We start from the raw sequence: 22617 nt of genomic DNA, 5'->3' as shown, positions 1-22617 counted from the left end.
ATAAAAGAAATGAAGTGGAAAATTTTAATGTCGATCCAGTTCTTTTTCACTTTACATATTGCCATAAAAAATGTATAAAACTTTTCAACAGAAAGGCACGTGCACCAAATATCTTCTCTACAGCCACATTCACTGACCCGTACCAGACAATCCTTTTATGCTCTATTTCACAATGGAACATACACTACACAGACCGATCAAAATTCAAACAATCTGAATTTCCGGTTCCATTTTCTGTATTCTACGCCACATGTCAGATATTTCGTTCAATATCTATGTCAGCAGGGTCTAAATTCGAAACACAAAAAGAGTTTTTTGGACAGCGGACACATAAATATTCAAATCAGTTGGAGACAACAGGTGAAAAAAGAAATTCTTTTTTTTTTCCTACAATCCTGAATGATTGCAAAAACGTGTATAATATGTTGTGAAAAGTAGAAAGACGGAAATAGTAACTCTATTTTAATGGACTTTTTTTTGTCTGTAAATCAATGGAATACATTTTTAAATTCAATGTGTACAATGTGTACTGTTGAGCTATTACTATTTCATTTTGTAACAAAAGCCGGTGTTTGTTACACCTATATCTGCAATGGGGAAACTATTCTCCTCCTGCCGGTTTTGTGGGTTCATTGAGGATTACATAACATTGTTTCTGAAGCTTTCGGTTTCAGTTTGTTGTTGTTGAATATGAAAAGTTGTCAGTTAATTTGTTGGTTTTGCTGGTGTCAATGGCGCGGTTGGCTCATTAGTAATTACAACAGAATTTTATGTTTTTGTACAAAATTGTCGTTTAATATACATTTCATATCATCAGTATAATTCTCGAATCTATTACCTCTTTTGATCTCACTATTTACAGATTAAGGTGATGTCGAGGCGTTTTACGTGGCCATGTAAATGTGAGTGTAGTGTCACAGTAAATGTTTACATTGCCATATAAAACACCTTAACCTGGCCATAATAGAAAATCTTTTACTTCATTAGGTTCATCATATATTGTGATTCATAACATCACTCATCGTTTATTTGTGTCTTCGCTGGTGATAGCAGATAAAATAGACGTAGACGCAACCACGACTTTATTTTTGGTTGAAAATTTCATAAATTCTTGCAATGAATGCGGGTCCCAATTTTCAAGTGTAACTTTCTGTTCAGAACTTTTCAAATAAATAATCATTTGTAATTCAAGCGGGAACGTTGTGTGAAATTATTTTATCAACCCCCTTAATCGTGTTCACTAAATTTATGAAAATTATTTTCGGTAAACGAAAAATTGTTCTATGGGTAAAAAGGTGTTGTTGTGGAAGACGGAAAAAATGGTATAGTTAATGTAATGCCGCAGTTGAAATATTTCTCGTTTATAATTTAGCTGGGAAAAGTTATTTTCATTCACGCAATTCCATCTTCATTTACATATCATAATTGGATGTGAGACCTTAAACTTTCGTTGAGCGTTCGCAAAAAAAAAACTGTGACACATGCTCGGAGTTTTTTATTGTTGACAAAAAAACATGAACTGAACTTTCATCACATTGTCAACAATTTTAATTCACAGTAATTTTCAGTGAGTTACGAGTTATGATGTGTGTGTGGAATATATTTCGGTTTAAGAACGATACGAGTTTTTATTAAATACAATCTGTGGTAGATGAATATCAGGGTTTACGACTTTTTGGCCGGGTTGAGGAAGTGTCTATCTCGGGATTTGTTCTGGATAAATTTTTGTGTAGGAAGTTACACAGCTGTCATATTTTATGATGCAAAAATGTTTTTATCATTTGTTAAATTTCCGGACTCAAGTGAAATATAAACTTTTCGGTTTCGATTTTATAGGCCTTTTATATTTAAGACCCAAGTTTAACATATATATGAATGTAATCCATCAGTAGATTTCTTACACAAAATTCATGAATGAGATATTTATTTGCCTCAGTAATTTTATTTCAAATACACGACAAATTGTAAGTTTTATTACAATAAGCTCGGTGAAAGCCTCTTATCGGTTTCGCAGATCATTAATTATTTATTGATACAGAAGATGTTTAATCATTGTCGAATGTCACTTCATTAGATTTAATTATTTATGCCACTCAGCATCATAATATGTAAAATTTGCAAACATTAGATGTCTCTGTAGCATAAAACGTTGCATCAATTCGATGCCATGTACATTATTAGGCTAACGATGTATATTACGACATTACACATCTAGAGCCTATTAACGTACTTTGCATCTCGATTGCATAAATAACTATTTCAACGTATGTAGGTATCAAATCTTTTACTTCATTAGTTACATAATACATTTTGCCGCATTAGCCGACATTCCCATCGCAACTGCCCTTCGAAATTTGAAACTGTTGGATATGTTGGAGTTGGATATTTCAACTGTCTTTGATAGTAGAATGCAGGGCCTACTTTTTGGAAACTAATTTCTTGAATTTCTCGAAATTTCTCGAATTTCTTGAATTTTCTGGAAATTTCTTGAATTCGAGAATTTCAAGAAACTTTGAGAAATTCAAGAAATATTTCTCGAATTCTTGAATTTCTCGAAGTTTCTTGGATTTCTCGATTTTCTCTAAACGTTTCTAAAAAGTAGGCCCTGGTTGAATGTCATACGTGTTAACACAACGCTGCGTTGGTTTACCCTTATTCGATTTTCACTTTAAATTTTCAGCATACAGCGTTAAGTAACCGAAGCTCTCCGTATTTTATTGTTTGTTTCGTATCCTTTTTTGAAACTCGTATTGAGTACTTGTACGTCAGTCATTTTTTTAAAAAGAGCAATGGACCCTTTGCAAATTTGTAGCCTACATTTAGGCGGAAAATATTGGTTTTTTGATGATTTCTCTGAACCAAAATGTTTTTTTTTTAAGTGGAACCATTAAAGCACGCAAACATGTGTTACTTTTAAAGGAAAATTAGTTTGTGAGTGATAACTTATCCCACTTGGAAAAACCTTTGCAGATTGTGTAAATTTATGTAATATGCACAGGTTTCTTCAAGTGGGTGAAGCTATAACTAATCAAAAAACTGATGTATTTTCGCCTAAATGTTGGCTACAAATTTGCAAACGGTATATTTTTTTGACATGTTTATAGTTTTTAAAAGTTGTTGAACTTTTCCTGACGTTATACGAGCATTTCATTATATAATTGCAAAGAAAAAAATTGGGAATTTTTTGGGAATTAATTCGCAAATATTAGCTCTGGTCTATTGTCTTAAACGTGAGCCTCAGCGATGGTGCTAGATGACCCTTTAGAGCATTGATGACTTCAGCTTGTCATTCCTAATTCAAAAGTTAAAGAAAAACTCAAAAAATTGACATGCTCCGATCTATAACTTTTAAATGTTGTAAATAGCCATTGAACACCATCGCCGAGGCTCACACCGATTTAAAATAAGATGACCTCATACCTCTAGTAGATACTGGGCCGATTGAAATACTAATTACTAATGATAAAGACAAAGATAGAAATTTCAATATTTTTTTGTTGACAAACAACGATGAGTTATTGCAACGACATCTTCCTTGAATTAGATGATGGGAGAAGAGTTTAGCATATAGATAATACAGTTCATGCGTTTACCTTTTGTCAACAGATGTAAGATAAAAAGTTATAAAAAATGGGTAAAACACGATATCAATTTATGCTGACTGATTTTCAAATATCGTACGAAATGGCTCGTTGACATGACACTCATAACAAAGCTAAACCGTACATCTTCAAACTATCAGCCCCATTTATTTTATTAAAAACAATATCATTAGGTAACCCGAAAAAAATACGGCAAAAACTTCTAAAGTTAATCATATTTTCGAATCTAAATTGATGTTTTTATTGCAAATTGTGTTATTTGATACAATAGCGAATATTTCCCGAAACATTCCCCTCCACATAAAAGTAGCACAACAAAAGGAAAATGTAAAAACGAAAAAAAAAATCGTTTTGTTTAATTTCCAACAGTCATGGGTACCATTTCCATACATTATTCTGGTGCTCTTCTTTTCCAACTATATATGTAACCCTGAACCGAAAGAGAACATGTTCCGCATGTACATTCAAAAAAAAATATTTTATATTCTTTCTGCGAACAACACAAAAAAGCTTTTCACCTAAATATAGAATCAGATAGATATAGAAAATACAATACGAGAATATCGTACCGAAAGAATCAAACAATGGGAAAAATATCTGGGAAAAAGAGTGCACAAAGATATGATATTACAATAATAAAAATAAATATTACCTGATCCGGAGTGAGGCTCGCCGTAAACAATCGCCAAAATGAAAAACATAGTCAGTAGATAATCACTTTTAAAAACAACAAAAGCCATTTTCAGAGGTTTTTCACAAAGAAAAAAACCAACCAACGAATTTCAAATGTTATCTACGCTGAACAATTTTAATTGAACTTTTACCATATTTTCGAAACTTATGAAAACAGCACACTGAACAATATTTATTTCAACTTTTTCTCTTTTTATTTCGCTTTATTATGTAATTATTATTGGCATGTTCCATTTTTAACTTTCGAAATGATTATAAATGAGTTCAATTTATTTTTGTTTCTCCTTCTTTTCGTTCCACTTTAATATCCACACTTAATCAAAGAACGATGACACCTTTTTAAATTTTTATTATATATACTTCCCGGTCGACTTCACTGTAACATTTCCCCCGTTCGACATAGACTTATTAATGATGAATTTTCATTCCGCTTTCTATTACAATTATTAATGTCAATTTTATCGACACAGAATATCACACACATATACGAAATCAAATTGATGTTGTTGTTTTTGCTGCACCGCGTACAGAATATGATTGGGCCTTTACAATATTCATTTTATGGTTGACAATTTTTTTGTTGTCATTTTGTCACATTAAACACATTAAACTTTTATGCAATTGTGGTTAAATGGGTTGCAGTTCATTCTGTTGTTGTTGTTTTGAAGCACATCTGTAAAATGAATCATCAATTAGTTTCTAGTTATAAAATGGAAGCGAATGAAAAATATGAAAGCGTAAAAATCTTAATGGATCATGTAAACCATTGTTTTTGAGTAAACTAAAAATTTTATTGGTAGGATTTCATTTTTGCCATATATGTCAGTAGGTTACCATACAAGGGAAATAATTTGCTATCTACTATCCAGAAGAGTAAAGCTGAAGCCCTCGGATAATTTTACTCATCGTGATACGAGATAACAAATTAGTTTCCGTGTATTGGGTTTTACCCTACGAGCGCGGGAAAGGGTCTTTTCTAGAGGCGGAAGACTCATATCACCTCCTTATAAAGTAAAATTCATTACAACCCTTGCTGGCCTATCAGCAAATATATTTCATCCTGATCTATCAGTAAATGTAAGTCCCTCATAGTGCCAGTGTTAAAAACCTGTATAAACCCGATATGAAATAATTTGTTCTAGGACTTCTTTTGTTTTCCTTCGATAAATCCATTTCATGCTAGCGATGCGAAAATCCTTATTTTGTCCACAAGTGTTGTGAAAATGGCATTTTTTTGTCATTCGATAAGGCTCTCTTTAAGGTAAGAAAATAATAGTAAAATGGCGGGTTCAGCCATATTGAGCGAAAAAATTATTATTTTCTCACCTAAAATAGCTGAATACCAGCTATTCAAAGTGTCTTCAAAGTGGTCAAAACGCAAGCATGAAAAACGTTGTGTTCACCTCGGGGAGAAATATGGACTTTCAATCTTGGTGAAATTTCCTATTTTCTGCCCTTGGGTAACAAATAACTATTGTTCTTTGGCATTATTGACATTTATAATATCCGGAAAATCTAAGGTTAAGTAAGTTAAAATAAACGCGCAGTTGCATCATTGAGAAATTAAGGCTAACAGTAGGGAGGTAGGTGCTGCTAGTAAAAGTTTTTAAAGACGTGCAACATTATAGAAATGTTTTGAATTTTACCAGTTTGTCTTCGCAGCCCTAACACAGGAGATCCAACTTGAATCGCCTTCCAATTTTTTACTTTTTAAAAATTCTGCATTCGTGCTAGATTCTTAGGAAGTACGATATGTCATAGCCCCCGACTAAATTTTTTTTCGAAAATACTAGAAGAAATTAGCTATCACAACACTGACAAAAGAGAGTTGAAAATCTCGCAGCTCTGTCTCCAGGTAATCTATGTCATCTGCCACAAGTGTATTTTTTGTATGTAGATGTACAGGTTTGGAAGATATTGTAGGTTACCTGGAGACAAAGTTACCTGCAACAGGTGAGATTTTCAACTCTTTTTTGTCATTGAAAATTGGTCGATCGGCATCTCAGGACTACGCTTTAAATTATCGAGCTTTTGAATTAAAAATCATGTAGGTGATAGATGTACATGAAGCACTATGTACTCTTATTTAGACTCCTTTGGCGTGAAAGCGTACACAGGGTAAACTTTACACTTCTCGGTATAATTATGCTTTTCCGTTGAGCGAAAATAATTATTTTCACCCGGAAAAAAGCATGCATGTAAAGTTGTAGGCACTGTTTTCATCCTTGTTTAATATTACAATTCGGAGAAAAATGTCTACAATTTCTGTCGAATTTTAAGCGTCAACTAAATGTGACTAATAAAGTTGAATTACCGTAATTATGTAGATGAAAAACGATGCACTTACATACATTTTTGGAATAATTTCGTGCAAAAAATGGAAATTGTTTCCCAGAAAATCTAATTATTTGCTAAAAGTTTTTGGCTGCGAGTGATATTTTCCGTTAGTGTTAAATGTGTTTTAATGTGTCAACATAAATTCCCAATTAAATTTGCTCCATATCCACCATAATAAATTCTCGTTAAATTCATTTTGGGGTCATTCCACGCGAATGCGGCCTTCTCAACCGTTGTTTAACATATTATATTGAGTCCTATTCGAAGATAATGAAAAGCGAGCGATTGGCCAGACAATGCCTCAAAAGCTATAAAAAATCTTTTCTTGTGGCTACAACTTCTAAGTAAAAAATCTTTTTTACCTTATCTTTGCCACGTTAAAAAATTGAAACCTTACGGGTGAAACATACGTCCGGAATGTCTGGTTGTACATTGTAAAAGTGGATCGATTACCATTACCATTTCTTGTACATAAATCATAAAGTATGACAAATTGAGTTCTTAGAACCAGTTTAGTTTTCTCATAATATCCCCCTTTATTTTATCTCATACATCATGCCGTTAGCCATTTCGTGTTTTTAGTCATACACTTCATGTTACACTGGCATCAGCAGACATCCCTTGCACTAAACCGTTAAATTAAGCCATCACTCATATTATGTGCAGTGCACAGTCTAATATTGCATTTTATATGTTGTATTTGAAATATTATTTGTGGTGCAAATTTTAACATGACATTATGTGTATCAGTTAGCGTACATCTATGAGATATTATTTGTGATTCATTGCAAAGGTACAGAACAATGATGCTATGTTTAATATAGATACCGTGCCAAAATTGGAATTGGCCACAAGAGTGGAACAACACTGTGAAATATGTGATCGGTAACCGACAGGGATGACAGTGAATTGAATGTTAAAACCAATAATGGCATTTCATTGCTACTGCGTGTTTTCAATCGAAATTTGATATTTGCGATATTTTATTGTGTAAGCACGTCAACACGATCAACTTATCGATATTATAACATAGGATTTGTAAGCTCTAGGTAAGTAATAATGGCGTCACACGCAGTGTAACCTAATTGAGTATATAAAGAAGACATTACACATCGAGGGAAAAATGTTCATAGCAGGACGTTTGACCACTGTGTCGATCCGAGAAAAAATGTAGTAAGTCTTTCGACATTTTGCATTAATACGCAGTCCAAAAATACTATTTTTCATCAGGCCATGGCGACAGTGGTACTTGATGCAATGGTCTAGGAACACTATATAAATTTGCACACGAACAAAACTAGCGAATCATAATCGAAATGAAAATCCTTCAATATTTTACGAAAGAAAATCCTCAAATTCATAGTAAATCCTCAGAAGATTGTCTTTTTGGAAAACCGACAAGTATCTGCCACTCCTTACAATATTATGTATGTGAAAAAGTGCATTTAATGTCGGTCAATACATCGTGTACATAAGAAGCAATAGTTTCGATAATTGTACAGGTGATATGGTCGTTATCCGCAAAAGGCTCGGAAAAAATGTGACTATTAAGACGAGAAAAAGAACACAGATACGAATCTAGGCTTTGATTGGAATCTTTGTTGAATATTAGAAGCGGAAGCGAAATTCCATCTTCATAAAACCGAAAAGTTATTAGCTTAATTGAAATTTAATTGGTCTAATTAGGTGCGCTTTTAAATAACAATTTCAAAGAAAAATGCTTAAAAACTTTTAAAAAGCCAGCGTACATATTGGCTAAGTTAATCCCAAGACCTAACATTGTTTTAGTTCTACTTTTGCACCCGCTGGGTAATAAAGAGAGAAAAAAAGTAGGAAAGTGGAAACTTCAATGGAAAATGATTGTTGGAATACATTTTTTTTCCGTACATCCCCTGAAGGACATCAGTATGTATAAAGCGAGTGCGAGTGTAATTATCTTCTCTTGGGATTACATCAAAAAAATTTCGTATTCTCCTGCAAATTTAATATTATTCATGAGCCACAATTTTATACTTTTGCATAGAGAATATTACACCGAAAAAATATTACAAAAAATATTGCTATTGATGGTTCCTCGCGCACATAACATATACTTAAAACCGGTGCCAAGCCACAATTCGCATATTATGTAAATTATTTAAATGCAAAATAAATAAAATATGCAGATTCAAGTAGTATAACGGTTTTTTTTCCTCGATGTTGTGTATATTAAATGTAGAAGTATGTACACATAATGTACCGAGAAGTGAGCTACACCCAGTCATACAGTCAATGCATGGGCCATAAGCTTATTTTTTTTTTCATCTGATTTTCATGTAAAAAAATTTTGTTGTAAAAAATAATCGCAAAAAAAAACTCAAAATCATAATAATTTAAGTGCTGTAGATTCTCATAATAATAATAACAATGGCACGTCTATGTTAACGACATTTTCCATTTTCATTTCATCGAATTACATTCCGGGGCGGGGGTTTGTTTGTGTGTTTTTTTTTCCTCTCAACCAACGAGCCTATTATACTGTAACAACGACAACGTCATTTCCTGGATTTCATGTACTTTAAAACGATTCAATTTTCTATTAACATTTCCTTTTTGTGTTATTGTTATTTCACGCTATCGGTAAATGAAAAACAAAAATCTCTACGAAAAACGCTTAGCTTGAAGAATTTCCCTAACAAAGAAATTACAGTGAGACTGATGTATATGTTCTACTTATCTGCCAAATCTAGAGGGTCTGATTAAAGAAAAATAAAGCTAAAATCCAAATCGATAGATTTGCGACACTACGCTAAGTTCATTGAGTTTGCAATGAGGGTCTTTCGAAGATAAAAAAAAGAAATTGTCTCCACTTAGATTCCCTTAGTGGAATCAGAAAATGTGAAGTACGTGGATTTTTACGTTATAAGCATTCCGGTTCGACTTCATAATATCCACATTAGCTGAATTAGCGTAGCATTTTTTTTTTGTCTGACTAGATGAATGGTAAACTTTATCGTCCCGATTGGATCTACGCGAAATAGTTGGGAAAAACAATATTCCCATAATTGTATCAAAAAATCTAATTCTTTTGTTGCACAGTTTCAACAGTGACAGTATTCGAACTTTTTTTCACCAGAAAACAATTCAATTAAAAGTTAAAAACATAACAACAAAATAACTTTATTTCCACATACATCCCCATCTATGTGCGTCTATAAAACATACATAAAATCTCCATTGTGTGAAATTATAATAAAATAGAATTGCGAAGTGTACAGCAATTTATAATTTACGGGAATTCATGAAAATCCAAATACTCTATTCTTTCCACATAACAATTTTGAACGTTAATGAATCCACTTTTTTTTATTATGTTTTTTCCCCATTATTTTGAAACATGGCATTTAAAAAAAAATGTATTTGCTTGCCTGGCTGTTCCATTTATCACTCGAATTAATAAATAACAGCAACTCCTGAATGTATTCATGTATATTTATCAGTTGCGTTGAGTATTTTTGTTACAAGCTTTAGCAATCAAATGAAAATAGTCAAGAATTTGTATATAGATATCAGGTTAGATATATGTAATGTGTCCGAGAACGAGACATATTATGGCCTCACATAACATAATTGTGAATTAATATGCTAGCCTGAAGAAACGTTACTTACTGATTGGGACACACCTAAATCTTCAGCGATGATTAATATCACAAAAGTTTCCGAAATGAAGAAAAAAAAAACTTATTACCAGTTGACCCAATATTCCATTTCCTGCAATTTGTTGTTTCAAAATAAAAATCACCCAACGGCGAAATTCCCACACACACACAAAAATACACACGAAGACGACTGTGCACAGAAAGAGCCGAAAGGAAAAACTTTTGCCATTCATTCTAATAAGTACGCCATAAATTTATTTTCGCAGCCAAAAAACATTGAACAAACTTTCTGTAAATTTAGCAGGGTTCCACGTTTATCTTTTTCAACATTAAATAATTTTTGACTGTTTGAGCGCTCGTTCGGTATAAGTATATTTTGGTGTGTTAAAATATGCACGCGTGACGTACAGGTCCAACTGTGAAATGTAAAATTGGAAAACTTGATAAGACACACACACACATTTTCATTCCCAAATGAAAAATTAAAATTGGAAAAATGTATAACCCGGTGTAGCCCTACAGACAAAGAACTTGTCCTCCACACGTAAACGTAAATATTTCACTATTTTCATTCAGTTTCGGTTTGAGGTTTTTCAGTCTTCCATTTCTGTTTTGTTATCGAACAACAACAACGAACAACGTACAAGATACAATCAATTGAAATCTTGATCAACATTCTATCTGGTATTCAGTGGTACTCTCGGCGAATAAATTTCACAAAAGTGCTATACGAAGTGGAGCAAATAAAATGTTTATTTTTCATTGTTTTCACTGAGATATTCGCATTTTGTATGGAACGGCAATAAACTGACGAACGAGGAACAGACGATATTTATAGAATCTAATTTCCCTTTTCCGAAGAATAAAAGTAACGTTGTGTTTTCTCTCCATTTCTGCTTCATTAGTTGAACTTTATTTCCACACAAAAAAAAAATTGAAAAAGTATTTATCTAATTTCGATTGCAATTTCTGTATGGAATACTTTCTCGGGAAAATACATATCTGAGTAGACTGAGAGATCGAAGATCTGAAAACGAATTCCATGTACTTATGAAATTATTCATCAAAAATCTATGGTATGATTTTTATCGCCACGTCCAAATCTAAATTGTTGTTGAGATTAGTTTGGTCGACATTACCAAAAATACAATATCGCCAAAATGTAGATAGGGTATGCTTTTCGCTGTTTGTCGAACTAAATAAATAAATAAATCTAAATTATAATATAATAAATGGATTCACAAACCGCATTAATTAATAATTTCAATAGTTAATGTTAATGAATAATTTACTAATACTGGGTTGAGCACTAAACAGCATTTAAATTGTTGCGAGCAAATGGAATTCAAATTATTTATTCATTTGGTCCTTTTCTCTATATGAGATTATAGCCAAGATTTCAATTTAGATTTGAATGTTGCATAATTAAGGATATCCGACGCCGATAATCATTGGAACAGCTTGCGATCGATACACATATTTTCGAAACAATTTTGCAACAAAAATACCTTTCTGCTGGCCCATATATATATTTAAAATTAAGCGCATCGCATAATAACGGTCAAATAGTGTATGTACATCGTACATAACGACACAGTACGAGTTTTCCAATTCTGGCTTTTATGGTCTAGCTTAATCAAGCAACTATTCCGAATTACTCGATGTGGAATTTGGAAAATTGACATCAACTAAATGGATTCCACTTACGACAATCGTTACCACTCACATAGTCTACAAACATAACTGTCTCGCTTGCAAATGGAAATGAAAACGTTGCAGGCTTACCGAAATGAAATTCTAGAATCAAAAAATGGCCAAGCAAGTCGAGCAAGGTATCGTCTTTGGATAGTGTAGAACTTTCCGTTGTAACAATTAATTTTGGAGATAATTGTATTAGCTGAACTATATAGTATACTGAAGGATGAATTGATAATAGCCATTATCCATGAAGTCCCACTTCTCACTTCAACAATATTTATTTACTTTTTTTTTCTATATTTTTAATATACTTCCACCATGTGAACCGATTCCTCGTTTTCCCGATAAACCAATAAATGTTCCTTAAGCGACGTGACACCATTTTAATTTAAAGATTTATAGCATTCACTGTGACAAATAAATATTTATTTTATCTACCGTCTTATGTTCCAATATGCCAACGATAATACGAAAAATTAGAGTTGGAGCGAAGCCAGCAAAATAGGGTTTTGTTTCACATTATTTCCTACGAAAGTACGAATTGGTTAAGAAAATTTGAAACTGAAACGGAAGAACTTGTAATTGTTTAAGAGAATTTATAGAAATTGTTGAATAGGAAATAGGGTTGATTAGTTCGACGAGTAACTACGAGGTAAAATGATCTTTAGATTTAATTAGAGTTTGCATTTATGAAACGTTAGGACCGGTGTCTCAAAGGCTTTTAAAGGTTTTATTTCATAACTTTGTAGCGTGACCCTTCATCTTACTTATCTTTCTCTTCCATTTAGGTGTTTCCTGGCAAAGTTATACAACAAAATATGAGTGCATGTCTAAAAAATCTAATTACGCAAATGGCCATATACGTATAGAATCTATACTGTAGATTCAAGGCACAATGCTGATAATCTGGGGCCTGGAGAACCGAATTCACAACATTTATTTTATTTTTGTGTTTCTACAAACACTTATAGATTCATAGATTGTAGCTTGAAGGACTGAGCCGTTGACCTTTCACACATGGCAAGCATATGAGTTTTTTCGGTACACTATCTGTAATCTTCGAGTCAGAAGATACTATTGAAAAGTAGAGAGAGAAACAGTGTGAAAATTCAACATCAATCTCACGGGTTGAATTTACTTACTTTCGTCCCTTGTAACGCATTAGTTATTATTGGTAGGGCTCACTAGCTGAACAAAATACATTTTTTGGTGCATTTTGGTATAAAAGCGTGATTTTTTTTACCATTGATAAATATGCATTTGGAGATTCCAAAACGATTAGGATACTTTGAAAAAGTGACCTTTAGCGCCATCTACATCCGGTTAAAGTTTTCGATGCAGCTGTAACTTTGATAAATGTTTGTGAAGCGGAAATTGAAGTTACACGGCTCAAACGAAAGCTGAAGGTTCAAAGTTAATTAGCGCAAAAAAATTGCCAGAATTTTGAGTTTTTCCCGTAGTTTTTCCGAATTTTCATAAAAATAATATTATAAAACTGAGGTGAAAGTTAGGTAATATTTAAAATTGGTTCGAAAAAGTATTTTTACTTCCCTATTATCGTAGGACGTTCAGTTTCCAAACTTTTAACGATGAAAACGTTTTTGGATGTTCCGCAACAGAGGCAACTAGTGTCAGTTTTCATCGAAAATTTGGACGCTTTTGCATGGATCTTTCTCACTTCGTTCGTACTACAACACTAGCGAAAGTGCCTAAAATAAACGGTCCACAACAGATGCAAAACGTTTTCGGTCCCAACACATGAAAATATCTCTCTTTCTATTTCTATGATTTTAGGCTATTTCGCTTGTTCTAGCCAGAACGAAGTGAGCGATCCATTAAACAAGAGAAGTAATAGACTTAAAGATGTCATGTTTCACCGGCTACATAAAAGGTTAAAGTTCTCATATCACTTTGAGGATTTAGACAGAAATAGGGCTCTTAAATAAACTTTTTAAATCCCACTCGATCCCATATTTGTATTGCGAAAATCAGTATCAGCAGTCAGAATTTGAATTAAAATATTTAAGATGTCGATTCAAATGATTTATTGTCCATTCATAATGTATGGAAGAAAATGACCCGGTAAGCAAATAAATTGAATACGAGGAAAAAAAACCCACATTCCGTATATACCAGCATATTTCAATCTTGATTTCAATTCAAATATACAATAAGCAAAAATCCCAAATAGAATAAAATGACAATCACACACATTCCCCTGTTGTTATATTATATCCCTATCCCATCTATCAAATCCCATTGTACAAACAACACACATATGTATGTAATCCACATGTGAGCGGAATTCATTTCCTCTTTTATTTTTATAATTTGCTTGGGCACAATATAAAATCACATGACACATGAAATTATCCAAAGAAATTATTTTTGTTAAGATTGTTGTACGGTGCGGTATATATCCTTAAATGAAAAACAAAAGTGATACATTGTGGCATCACATTGTGCTCGGTAATATGGCATGTATTGAATGCGCAGGGGAGATCTCAAGAGATGTCAATTGAAGGATTACGCAATTGATTCTATCTAATCTTATGTATTAATGTAATTTCGTCTTTTGGTACATTGTGTGGAAGACAGAGGAGACACAACTGATGGCAATTATGGTGTATAGAGGATTGTGAATTGCAAACACTCAACGTATAATGTATATATAGTTAGATATACCTATGAGGAGCAGTTTAACATTAGAATGTTTTGTTTTTGTTTCGTTTTTTTTTCTCTTCTGTTTCTTCAAATTATGTTGGATATAAATGAAAATGAATTTAGGTAAATAATGAGTTTAATTAATTTTGTTTTCGAGCAGGATTTGTCTGAGTAAATAATGGCGTGTAAAGATAATGACTTTTAAAATTAAAAGTGTAGAAATAGAAAACAAATGTGTTTGATTGCTTGTCTAGATTTAAATTTTCCAACACAAAGTGAGTTTTGTGTTAATACAGATTATGTTGAAACTAATTAAATAATTTAGGGGTTCTGTTGCAGATACCATCCGACATTACAAAGCCATGAATCATTTTGGCATTTTAAATCCCATGAAGTAAGTAAGTAAATAAATACGTGATAATGTAAATTTATGAGAATTTTTCACAGGGTGTATCGACGAAAATTAAAATTAATCACAGATGCGACGTTACAACTTGAGAACTTAATTAGAAAAGAAACGGCCTTAATCAATTAATTTGTTACAAAAACTCCCAAACATGACTGCGGAAAAGAAATAACGTTACCATCCATGGTGACACAATAATTAGTGTGAGAGGGATTCTTCTGAAAAACAGAAGACCGAAATCGGACACATTTTCTATTGGAATTTTTTATAAGTGCCCAGTAAGGTGTTCGACCCCAGAAGCCGAAACCACTTTCAAAAAAATTCTTCGAAGGTTGTGTGGCTAGTGTGAGGTGATCAAAAACCTAAAACTTGCACTTTTCTTACAAAAATTTCTCCAGTTACACGAGCCGTACAGGGTCGTGTGGGGTGTCATTAGAAAGGTAATTGCATTTACTACTAGGGCAAATAGGCTCTTGTTGGGTTTAAAATTCATCCACACCTAGCTATGTACAGTTGAAGTTTTCAACCGAAAAAAGACTGAAAACTTACACTTTTCTTACAGAAATTTGTCGAGGTACACGAAACGTACATGGTCGTGTGGGGTGTCATTAGAAAGGTAATTGCATGTACTTTTAGGGAAAGTAGGACTTATGGAAGTTTGGGTGCATCTACGATTCAATATTATATAAGCTCTTAAACATTTAAACTTCTCATAAATTCGACGTATGGTATTATTTACCACTAAGAGGAAAATTAGTGGCCTCTTCATCCCTAAAATCAAGGGCATCCCTATCAAAAAAGCTGATCACGTAAAATACCTTGGAATTATCCTTGATCATAGACTTTACTGGATACTTAACCTGGTGTACCGGTTGAATAAATGTACCATCGCTCTATGGCAACGTCGTAAAGCATATGCAACCAGATGGGGCCTTTCCCCCAAGGTAATGTACTGGATTTATACAACAATTATCAGACCTATCCTTCTGTATGGCTCTTTCGTATGGAACCACATTGGAGACCGAAAAAATGTACAAGACAGGCTCAAAAAATTCCAGAGACTGGCTTGCAGAGCCATTACGGGTGCATGGAAATCCACACCTATAGATGCGTTGGAAGCCTTATTAAATCTACCCCCACTTCACATTCTTATACAATCGGAAGCAATTAAGACCTTAGATAGAATCGCATCCTTGGATGACAAAAACTTGACACCTACTGAACATACCAACACTTGGTTTAAGGCTAAGGATTTCCTACCTGTTCTGTCCATGCCTTCAGATAAAATAACCAAAGTTTTCACTTTAGATAGAGATTTCGAAGTCGTCGTCCCTAGCCGAGAAGAATGGCTGAATGGCACATTCCCACCAAAGATAGGCACTGTTCTATATACAGACGGTTCAGTTATTAAGGACAATGCTGGAGCAGGCATGTATTGCTCTAAGCTAAATATCGAAATGCAAATTCCACTAGGAGAGTTTTCATCGATTTTTCTTGTCGAACTTCGGGCTATCTTAGCCGCTGGCCATTCTTTGGTAGATGACAATTCCATTCGACAATCAATATATATTTGTTCAGACAGCCAAGCAGCCCTAAAAGCACTTAAGTCGTACACGCAAAGCTCTGCCCTGTCGTTAGAATGCTGGCACCTAGTGAACCAAATAGCGCAGGTAAACAATTTGAAGCTAGTATGGGTTCCAGCACACTCGGGCTTTGAGGGTAACGAAAAAGCTGATACGCTAGCCAAGGCGGCAGCTTTGAGCAAGACATATGGTCCGGAACCCATAACTAGCGTACCGCCGTCGATAGCTGAACGACAGATACTTTCCTTAAGAGAAAAGAAATTCAGAGAACATTGGGCTAATATCAGATCATGCCGACAGTCCAAACATTGCATACGCATCAGCAGGATCAACACCAAGTACTTAATTAATGTCAGTCGTACGAGGTTAAAATTATACACTGGAGTGATCACTGGACACTACGGCTTCAACAAACACCTCACCACTATAGGCAAACGTTCTGATTCGAGCTGTGACCAATGCGGTCACCATACTGACACAGCTGAGCATTTTCTGTGTGACTGCCCTGCCTACATCCTAAACAGGATGAAGCATCTGGGCAACTACACCATTAAATACCAGTCCATCAAACATTTGCTACCCAAGGACGTCCTGAACTTCATCGTTAGTTCAGGTAGATTCCAGGAATCAGCATAGAACCGTAACAAATCATCGATAGTAGCACAATAGGCCCAACGGAGGCCTCCGTGCGCGATTTAACTCACAGTAGTTAATCAGCTATCTCCTTAATAATTAAAATTCGACGTAGATGCTTCCAAACCCCAATAAGACCCTACTCGACCATGTACGTTTCGCGTACCTCGAGAAATTTCCGTAAGAAAAGTGTTAGTTTTCAGTCTATTTTCGGTTCAAAACTTCAACTGTACATATCTAAATGTGGATGAATTTCAAACACAATAAGACTCTATTTGCCCCGGATGTACATGCAATTACCGTTCTAATAACACTCCTCACGACCTTGTACGGTTCGTGTAACTGGAGAAATTTTTGTAAGAAATGTGCAAGTTTTAGGTTTTTGATCACAGCCACACAAGTTTCGAAGATATTTTTTATTTCGGTCTTCTGTTTTTCAGAATAGTTGATGAGTTAATCAGTAAATCTTTTACAGTCGGCAGGAATATTACTAGCATAATTATTAAATCTCCTATTCCTCTTGATCTAAGCATTTCATTTATTTATAAAACAATAAACAGACGTTTGCAGCACAATAACAAATTAATCTCAAACTAACAAACACACCTTATGACAATTTATCTCAATAATAATTTTCAACAGATTCATTCAGTTATTTGTATACCAAGGGGAGAAAATAGGAAATTCCAACAAGAGCGAAAGTTTGCCTTGCCTTTAAAGAGCGATGCGAGGGCCGCAATTCGCTTGAGTTGGAATTTCCTATGCTTACCGAGGTGAACGAACACAAATTGTTTAATCCTTGCGTGGCGGGAATAACCGATTTTTTATCAATTTGTTTCAACAATTTTCAAAAACAAAGTTGCAAAGAAAAAAAAACTGTTGTTCACCCCATGGGATAAATCAGAGGTGAGAAAATAAAAAGAAGTTATCACCGGAATTGTCATCAGAGCTAGCGTCACCAAAACGCCATCTTCTCACCGCATCTGAGCGGAGAAAATAAGGTTATTCATGCCGCACGGATGAAACATGTTTTACTCCGTTTGTTTGACATTAATTTTGAAATATAATGAAATGTCTTTGAGTATTGCTGCAAATGCAAATTAATTTTAAATAATTCTCTACTGTAGCATAGAGATAGAGATGTGTGGGCAGTGAGCACAAATAATTCTTTTGCCAACACCTCAGGGTCCAAATTTGATATATTTCTGCACATGACATTCGATACCCGTCTAAAAAAAACCAATGCTATACAACCACAAACGTATGATGCAAAAGTTGTGCAACTTGGTGTGTTAAAATTTCTGACACAATTCCTGTCATCGCTATTAATTTAACAGGTGTCAATTCTGCCGTAATTACATATAAGAAACTTATCGTTTTTTAGAACAATTTAAATTCTTTGGTTTTATAAAAAAGTTAAGTTTCTTATAACTCTTTAATGCTTTGACTATTCGCACATTATTGTGTCTATCAACAAAAATATATTTTCGTTTTCAAGTATCTGTTCGGATATTTAACAATATTAGTTTTAACAATTCATCCTACCACCAGACCTCGTATCGCTAAATATAACCGATCAGTCAAAAAACCCTAAATGGTGTACGCAAGTGGCACATATTGAGGAAACTATTAAAAGAAAATTATTAAAATAAGGAAAAATATGTGCTGAGAGAATGCAATTCAAACGGAATAAAACCGAATCCTCTGCCACTTAGTGATGCACATTTTTTTAGTATAATTTTCTTTCTATTTTTTTTGAGGACTTGCTTCATGCTTGCTTACTTACTTGCGTGCGGTCTGGATAAATCACTTCTTTTGTTAAAAGTATATAGCAGAAAAGGTGCAAGAGCTATTGCCGCAGTCGATAACAAATGGCTAGCCGTTTCTAAAATGATTTATTCGTGAAATAAATGTGTCCTTGTTCTCATACCTTCAAATTTGTCAATTGAAACCTTGGCTGCGAGTTTGACCTCAGTTGTAAATATAAATATTTTTACGACTAACAATAATTGATCTCGCGTACGATTGTGAGATAACATTTATTGATTATAATTACCTACATCAATTATTATTCTAAGCTGACCTTATCAAAAGAGTCACAATAATTAAAACAAGTCACGGTGATGATCATTCATTTCCCATTAGTGTTTTGAACTAGTTAAATATTCAACGAATTTTGTTTAATTTAGTGGAGAGCTGATGGTCAGAATACAAAAATGGGCTACCTGAATTTTTAAGCTCTTAATTAAGTAATTGAACTCGTCGCTTTTGTAATACTAAATTTAGAAGTAGATTCCAAATCTAGTCTGGTCTGGATATAACGAAAAGCTAGGTAAGACTATAGTCAATGATGAACATGTGAATATTTCGAAGCAATAGCGGCAGAAAATAAACTTGAAATTGAATTAGCTCTTAATAGAGACTATTTTGTATGTTTTGAATTGTAATTTTTTGGTGTAGTTTTTAATTTGGCAATAATTTTGAGCTTCAGCATATGTATTGGGCTTTTGTTTCCAAAATAGACTAGAATGTGTCAGAATCGCAAATTCATAATTAACCTTTTATATATCAGTCTGTCAACCACCTTTGTTTTATGTAAATACGCGCAATGTTTGATACCAAATCTTGTACTTATTTCACCTTTACTATTTGTTTGTCAATAAAAGAAAATTCTAGGTAGAGAATGGGATCGGATTATTTGTGAATAACATTATGGGAAACTAACAGAGGCTTGACTGCGGCATGAGAGAAATGGATCCGGCTCAGGGAGAACACAGGGCGCTGAGAAATTAGGGCAGAGAAATTTTTTGGAAACATGTACGTCACAATCTCGTTTGATTTTTTTTTTGTAGGAGCTGTAAGGCTCATTGCCCGGGGCGCTGCAAATTCTTTGTGGGCCCTGGAAACTAATCAACATTCACTTTAAAACATCAGAATAGCTTAGCAACTAGCAACAACATCTGCAAAAAATATATTTGGGCCAAATATCGGCAATCGGAATCCTCAGAAATCTTTCTAAGAATTACTTTCGAAATAAATAAAAAATGATTGCAACCTAATCCAAGTATTTTACTTGAGCAAAATTGAAAAAAAAATCCAGAATTTGTTTGTTCTGTTGTTCTATCCGAAGCACATTAGAAACAGATTACATTCTTTGCAACTACTAAGAAACGACAGAAACGACATTCCTCTTTATTATCCACCACTTACAGACAACATAAACAATAAAGAAAATTGAAATCCGAACATTAAATCCGTTTAGATCCAAAATAGTCGTTTGGCACTATGTCCCAAAATATCCATTAACCCAAAAATTTGAAGTTTGTCCAATAAAAAAAGCTTCTCTTTTTCACAAATTAACCCAACATGCTGGCGCACTTGAAAGCCAAAAATATAAAATTCGTTCGTTTTGTGGGTATAATCCGCTCCCCTTCATCATTAAAATTCCTGCACACAATCATCCGGTACTTTGGCTTTCCGCACAACAACATAATAAAAATGCAATATGTCAGCTACTTTTTTTCGGTGCCTCTTATCGTCGTAATGACTACAACACACTCGTTTATTTTTTTTTATATTTTTTTTTATTTCGAAGTTAGTAAAAAAATATTTTGAATAACCGCATTTTCCTCGCTTAATATTTTTTTTTGTATTTGAAAATGTTATTTAACTGATTCGTATCTGGTGCGAGATATATATTTTATTGTAAATTCGGATTCGACAATATGGTGGCTTGAAATTAATTCAATTTATATGGAGTAATTATTGTTACACACAGTTTTGTTTCGGTGGAGATGCGTCATATCACATTTCCACCACATCTAATGTTCTAACATCAATTCATATTAAATTCTATTACGTAATGCTACACCCTTGTCACCCATTCGGTTTGGAAATAAAATATATTATGTGAAATGTATATCGTTTTGTATGTTATTTTAGAGATCATGGGTCTCAGCAGAGTAGGGCTATGTTATAATGTGTGTCTGTGTGTATGGTTTTGGTGTAATAAAAGGTAACTTTTTTTTTCATTTCCTATTCAAATGTGTTTGCGAATTTGCTCTTGTATAAAATGAAGAAATGTTTATACAGCGATTACGACTCCACATTATGAAATTTCGCCTGAGCAAGCAAATAATATTAATATGTTAATATGCAAGATCCATATGTAGGAGGCTTTCGCCTGTTACGTTTTCCCCACACAACAAACAGGCACGGAAATTTCTATATATTTATTCATCAATTCTAAAGAGAAGAAAACACAATAATACTAGACTTGGCAACGCAAAAGTCATACATAAAATTATGGGCGCCCCACATATTTTGTATAAATAAAATGGCAAAGCTTTTACTCACAACGTTCACAAATAACTAAAGGAAAAACGATTTTTGGGTTTTTTTTTCATATGACCGGGAGAATGAGTCGAGAAGAAGTCACAACTAAATTGCTTTTATACTGAAAATTTATTGTTATATCGCATAAAGAAGGTTTTTTTTCCTCTTTTTAAGATATTTTTTTTTTCCTTCGCAAATTTATACATTTCATATGAATGTGAAGAAACATACGATTTCAGCAAAGGCGAAAAATGTGCTTCTAGTGACATCACATTAAAATAAAAAATATTTATGAGAACTGGTGCTATTGTTTTTATGGGCTAAGAGCAAAGGTTCGGTTTTTACATATTTACATAACTTATGTTTTAAATTATGTTTTACGTCTTATTTTATGGGCTTTTATGAATTATGTTAAGTGACAGAGAAATTAATTTCCGAATAAAAGTATTTTATTATTTTATTTCGCACATCATACGTGACACAATTAGCGAGGAACGTGTGGAGACGATACAGATTTTAATTTAAGAACTTACGCAGATATGCGGATTTTCGGTCCACACACCCATTCGTATTATTCAAAGTGAGTTCTTGCAATGGTCTCGTTACGAAATGGTTTTATCTGGCAGCAATCCCTATTGCCCAATGTTTGACAGAGTGTAAGACTACTGCAGTGCAAGCCTACGACAGTGTGGAAATATTGGAGTGTACAACTACATAGTTCAGACTCTATAAAAGCTAAAAAAAATTAGTTGACAGAACAAGAATAAGCTTCGTAATAAAAATGGGGTTTTGGGGAAAGTGCGTGAGTTGAGTGAAGTGAGTCAATGGCCAGCCTAAAATAAAACGAAATAAGTAGCTGGTCGCACTAAACATAAATCTCGACATAGAAAGTTCACTCATGGTATACATATACATACATAGCAGATTGATCTATTTTTTTTTTTTGATTCTACAGAATTTTGAGGCTATTTATTTAGGCAACAGAAATACATTCATATTTAAGACATATAAGGTTATATACGTTTAGT

General features: G+C 33.6%; 2 protein-coding genes across 2 annotated transcripts in view; one reads left to right on the top strand and one right to left on the bottom strand.

Annotated features, from left to right (window-relative positions):
* LOC119066962 overlaps positions 1-22617 on the bottom strand; it is a 135419-nt gene that overhangs the window by 47079 nt on the left and 65723 nt on the right. Inside the window, exon 2 of the mRNA XM_037169694.1 lies at positions 4255-4968. Coding sequence (XP_037025589.1) covers positions 4255-4342 — 88 coding nt within the window. The 5' untranslated portion in view covers positions 4343-4968. The remainder of the gene's footprint in view (positions 1-4254; positions 4969-22617) is intronic.
* On the top strand, positions 15964-17141 carry LOC119066017. Its single transcript, XM_037168235.1, has 3 exons — positions 15964-16026; positions 16097-16972; positions 17052-17141. Exons 1-3 carry the CDS (start codon positions 15964-15966, stop codon positions 17139-17141), a joined length of 1029 nt encoding a protein of 342 aa, XP_037024130.1.

Source organism: Bradysia coprophila, chromosome IV, assembly GCF_014529535.1.
Source record: "Bradysia coprophila strain Holo2 chromosome IV, BU_Bcop_v1, whole genome shotgun sequence".
NCBI lineage: Eukaryota > Metazoa > Arthropoda > Insecta > Diptera > Sciaridae > Bradysia > Bradysia coprophila.
This window is presented reverse-complemented; position numbering and strand designations above follow the sequence as displayed.

What these genes read in the sequence shown, in the direction of transcription:
- LOC119066017 (XM_037168235.1), top strand. Translation starts at nt 15,964, where the DNA reads ATGGGGCCTTTCCCCCAAGGTAATGTACTGGATTTATACAACAATTAT. An exon ending in ATTATCAGACCTATCCTTCT is followed by an intron (nt 16,027 to 16,096) that starts GTATGGCTCTTT and finishes AAAAAATTCCAG; the next exon opens with AGACTGGCTTGCAGAGCCAT. An exon ending in ACACCAAGTACTTAATTAAT is followed by an intron (nt 16,973 to 17,051) that starts GTCAGTCGTACG and finishes TCACCACTATAG; the next exon opens with GCAAACGTTCTGATTCGAGC.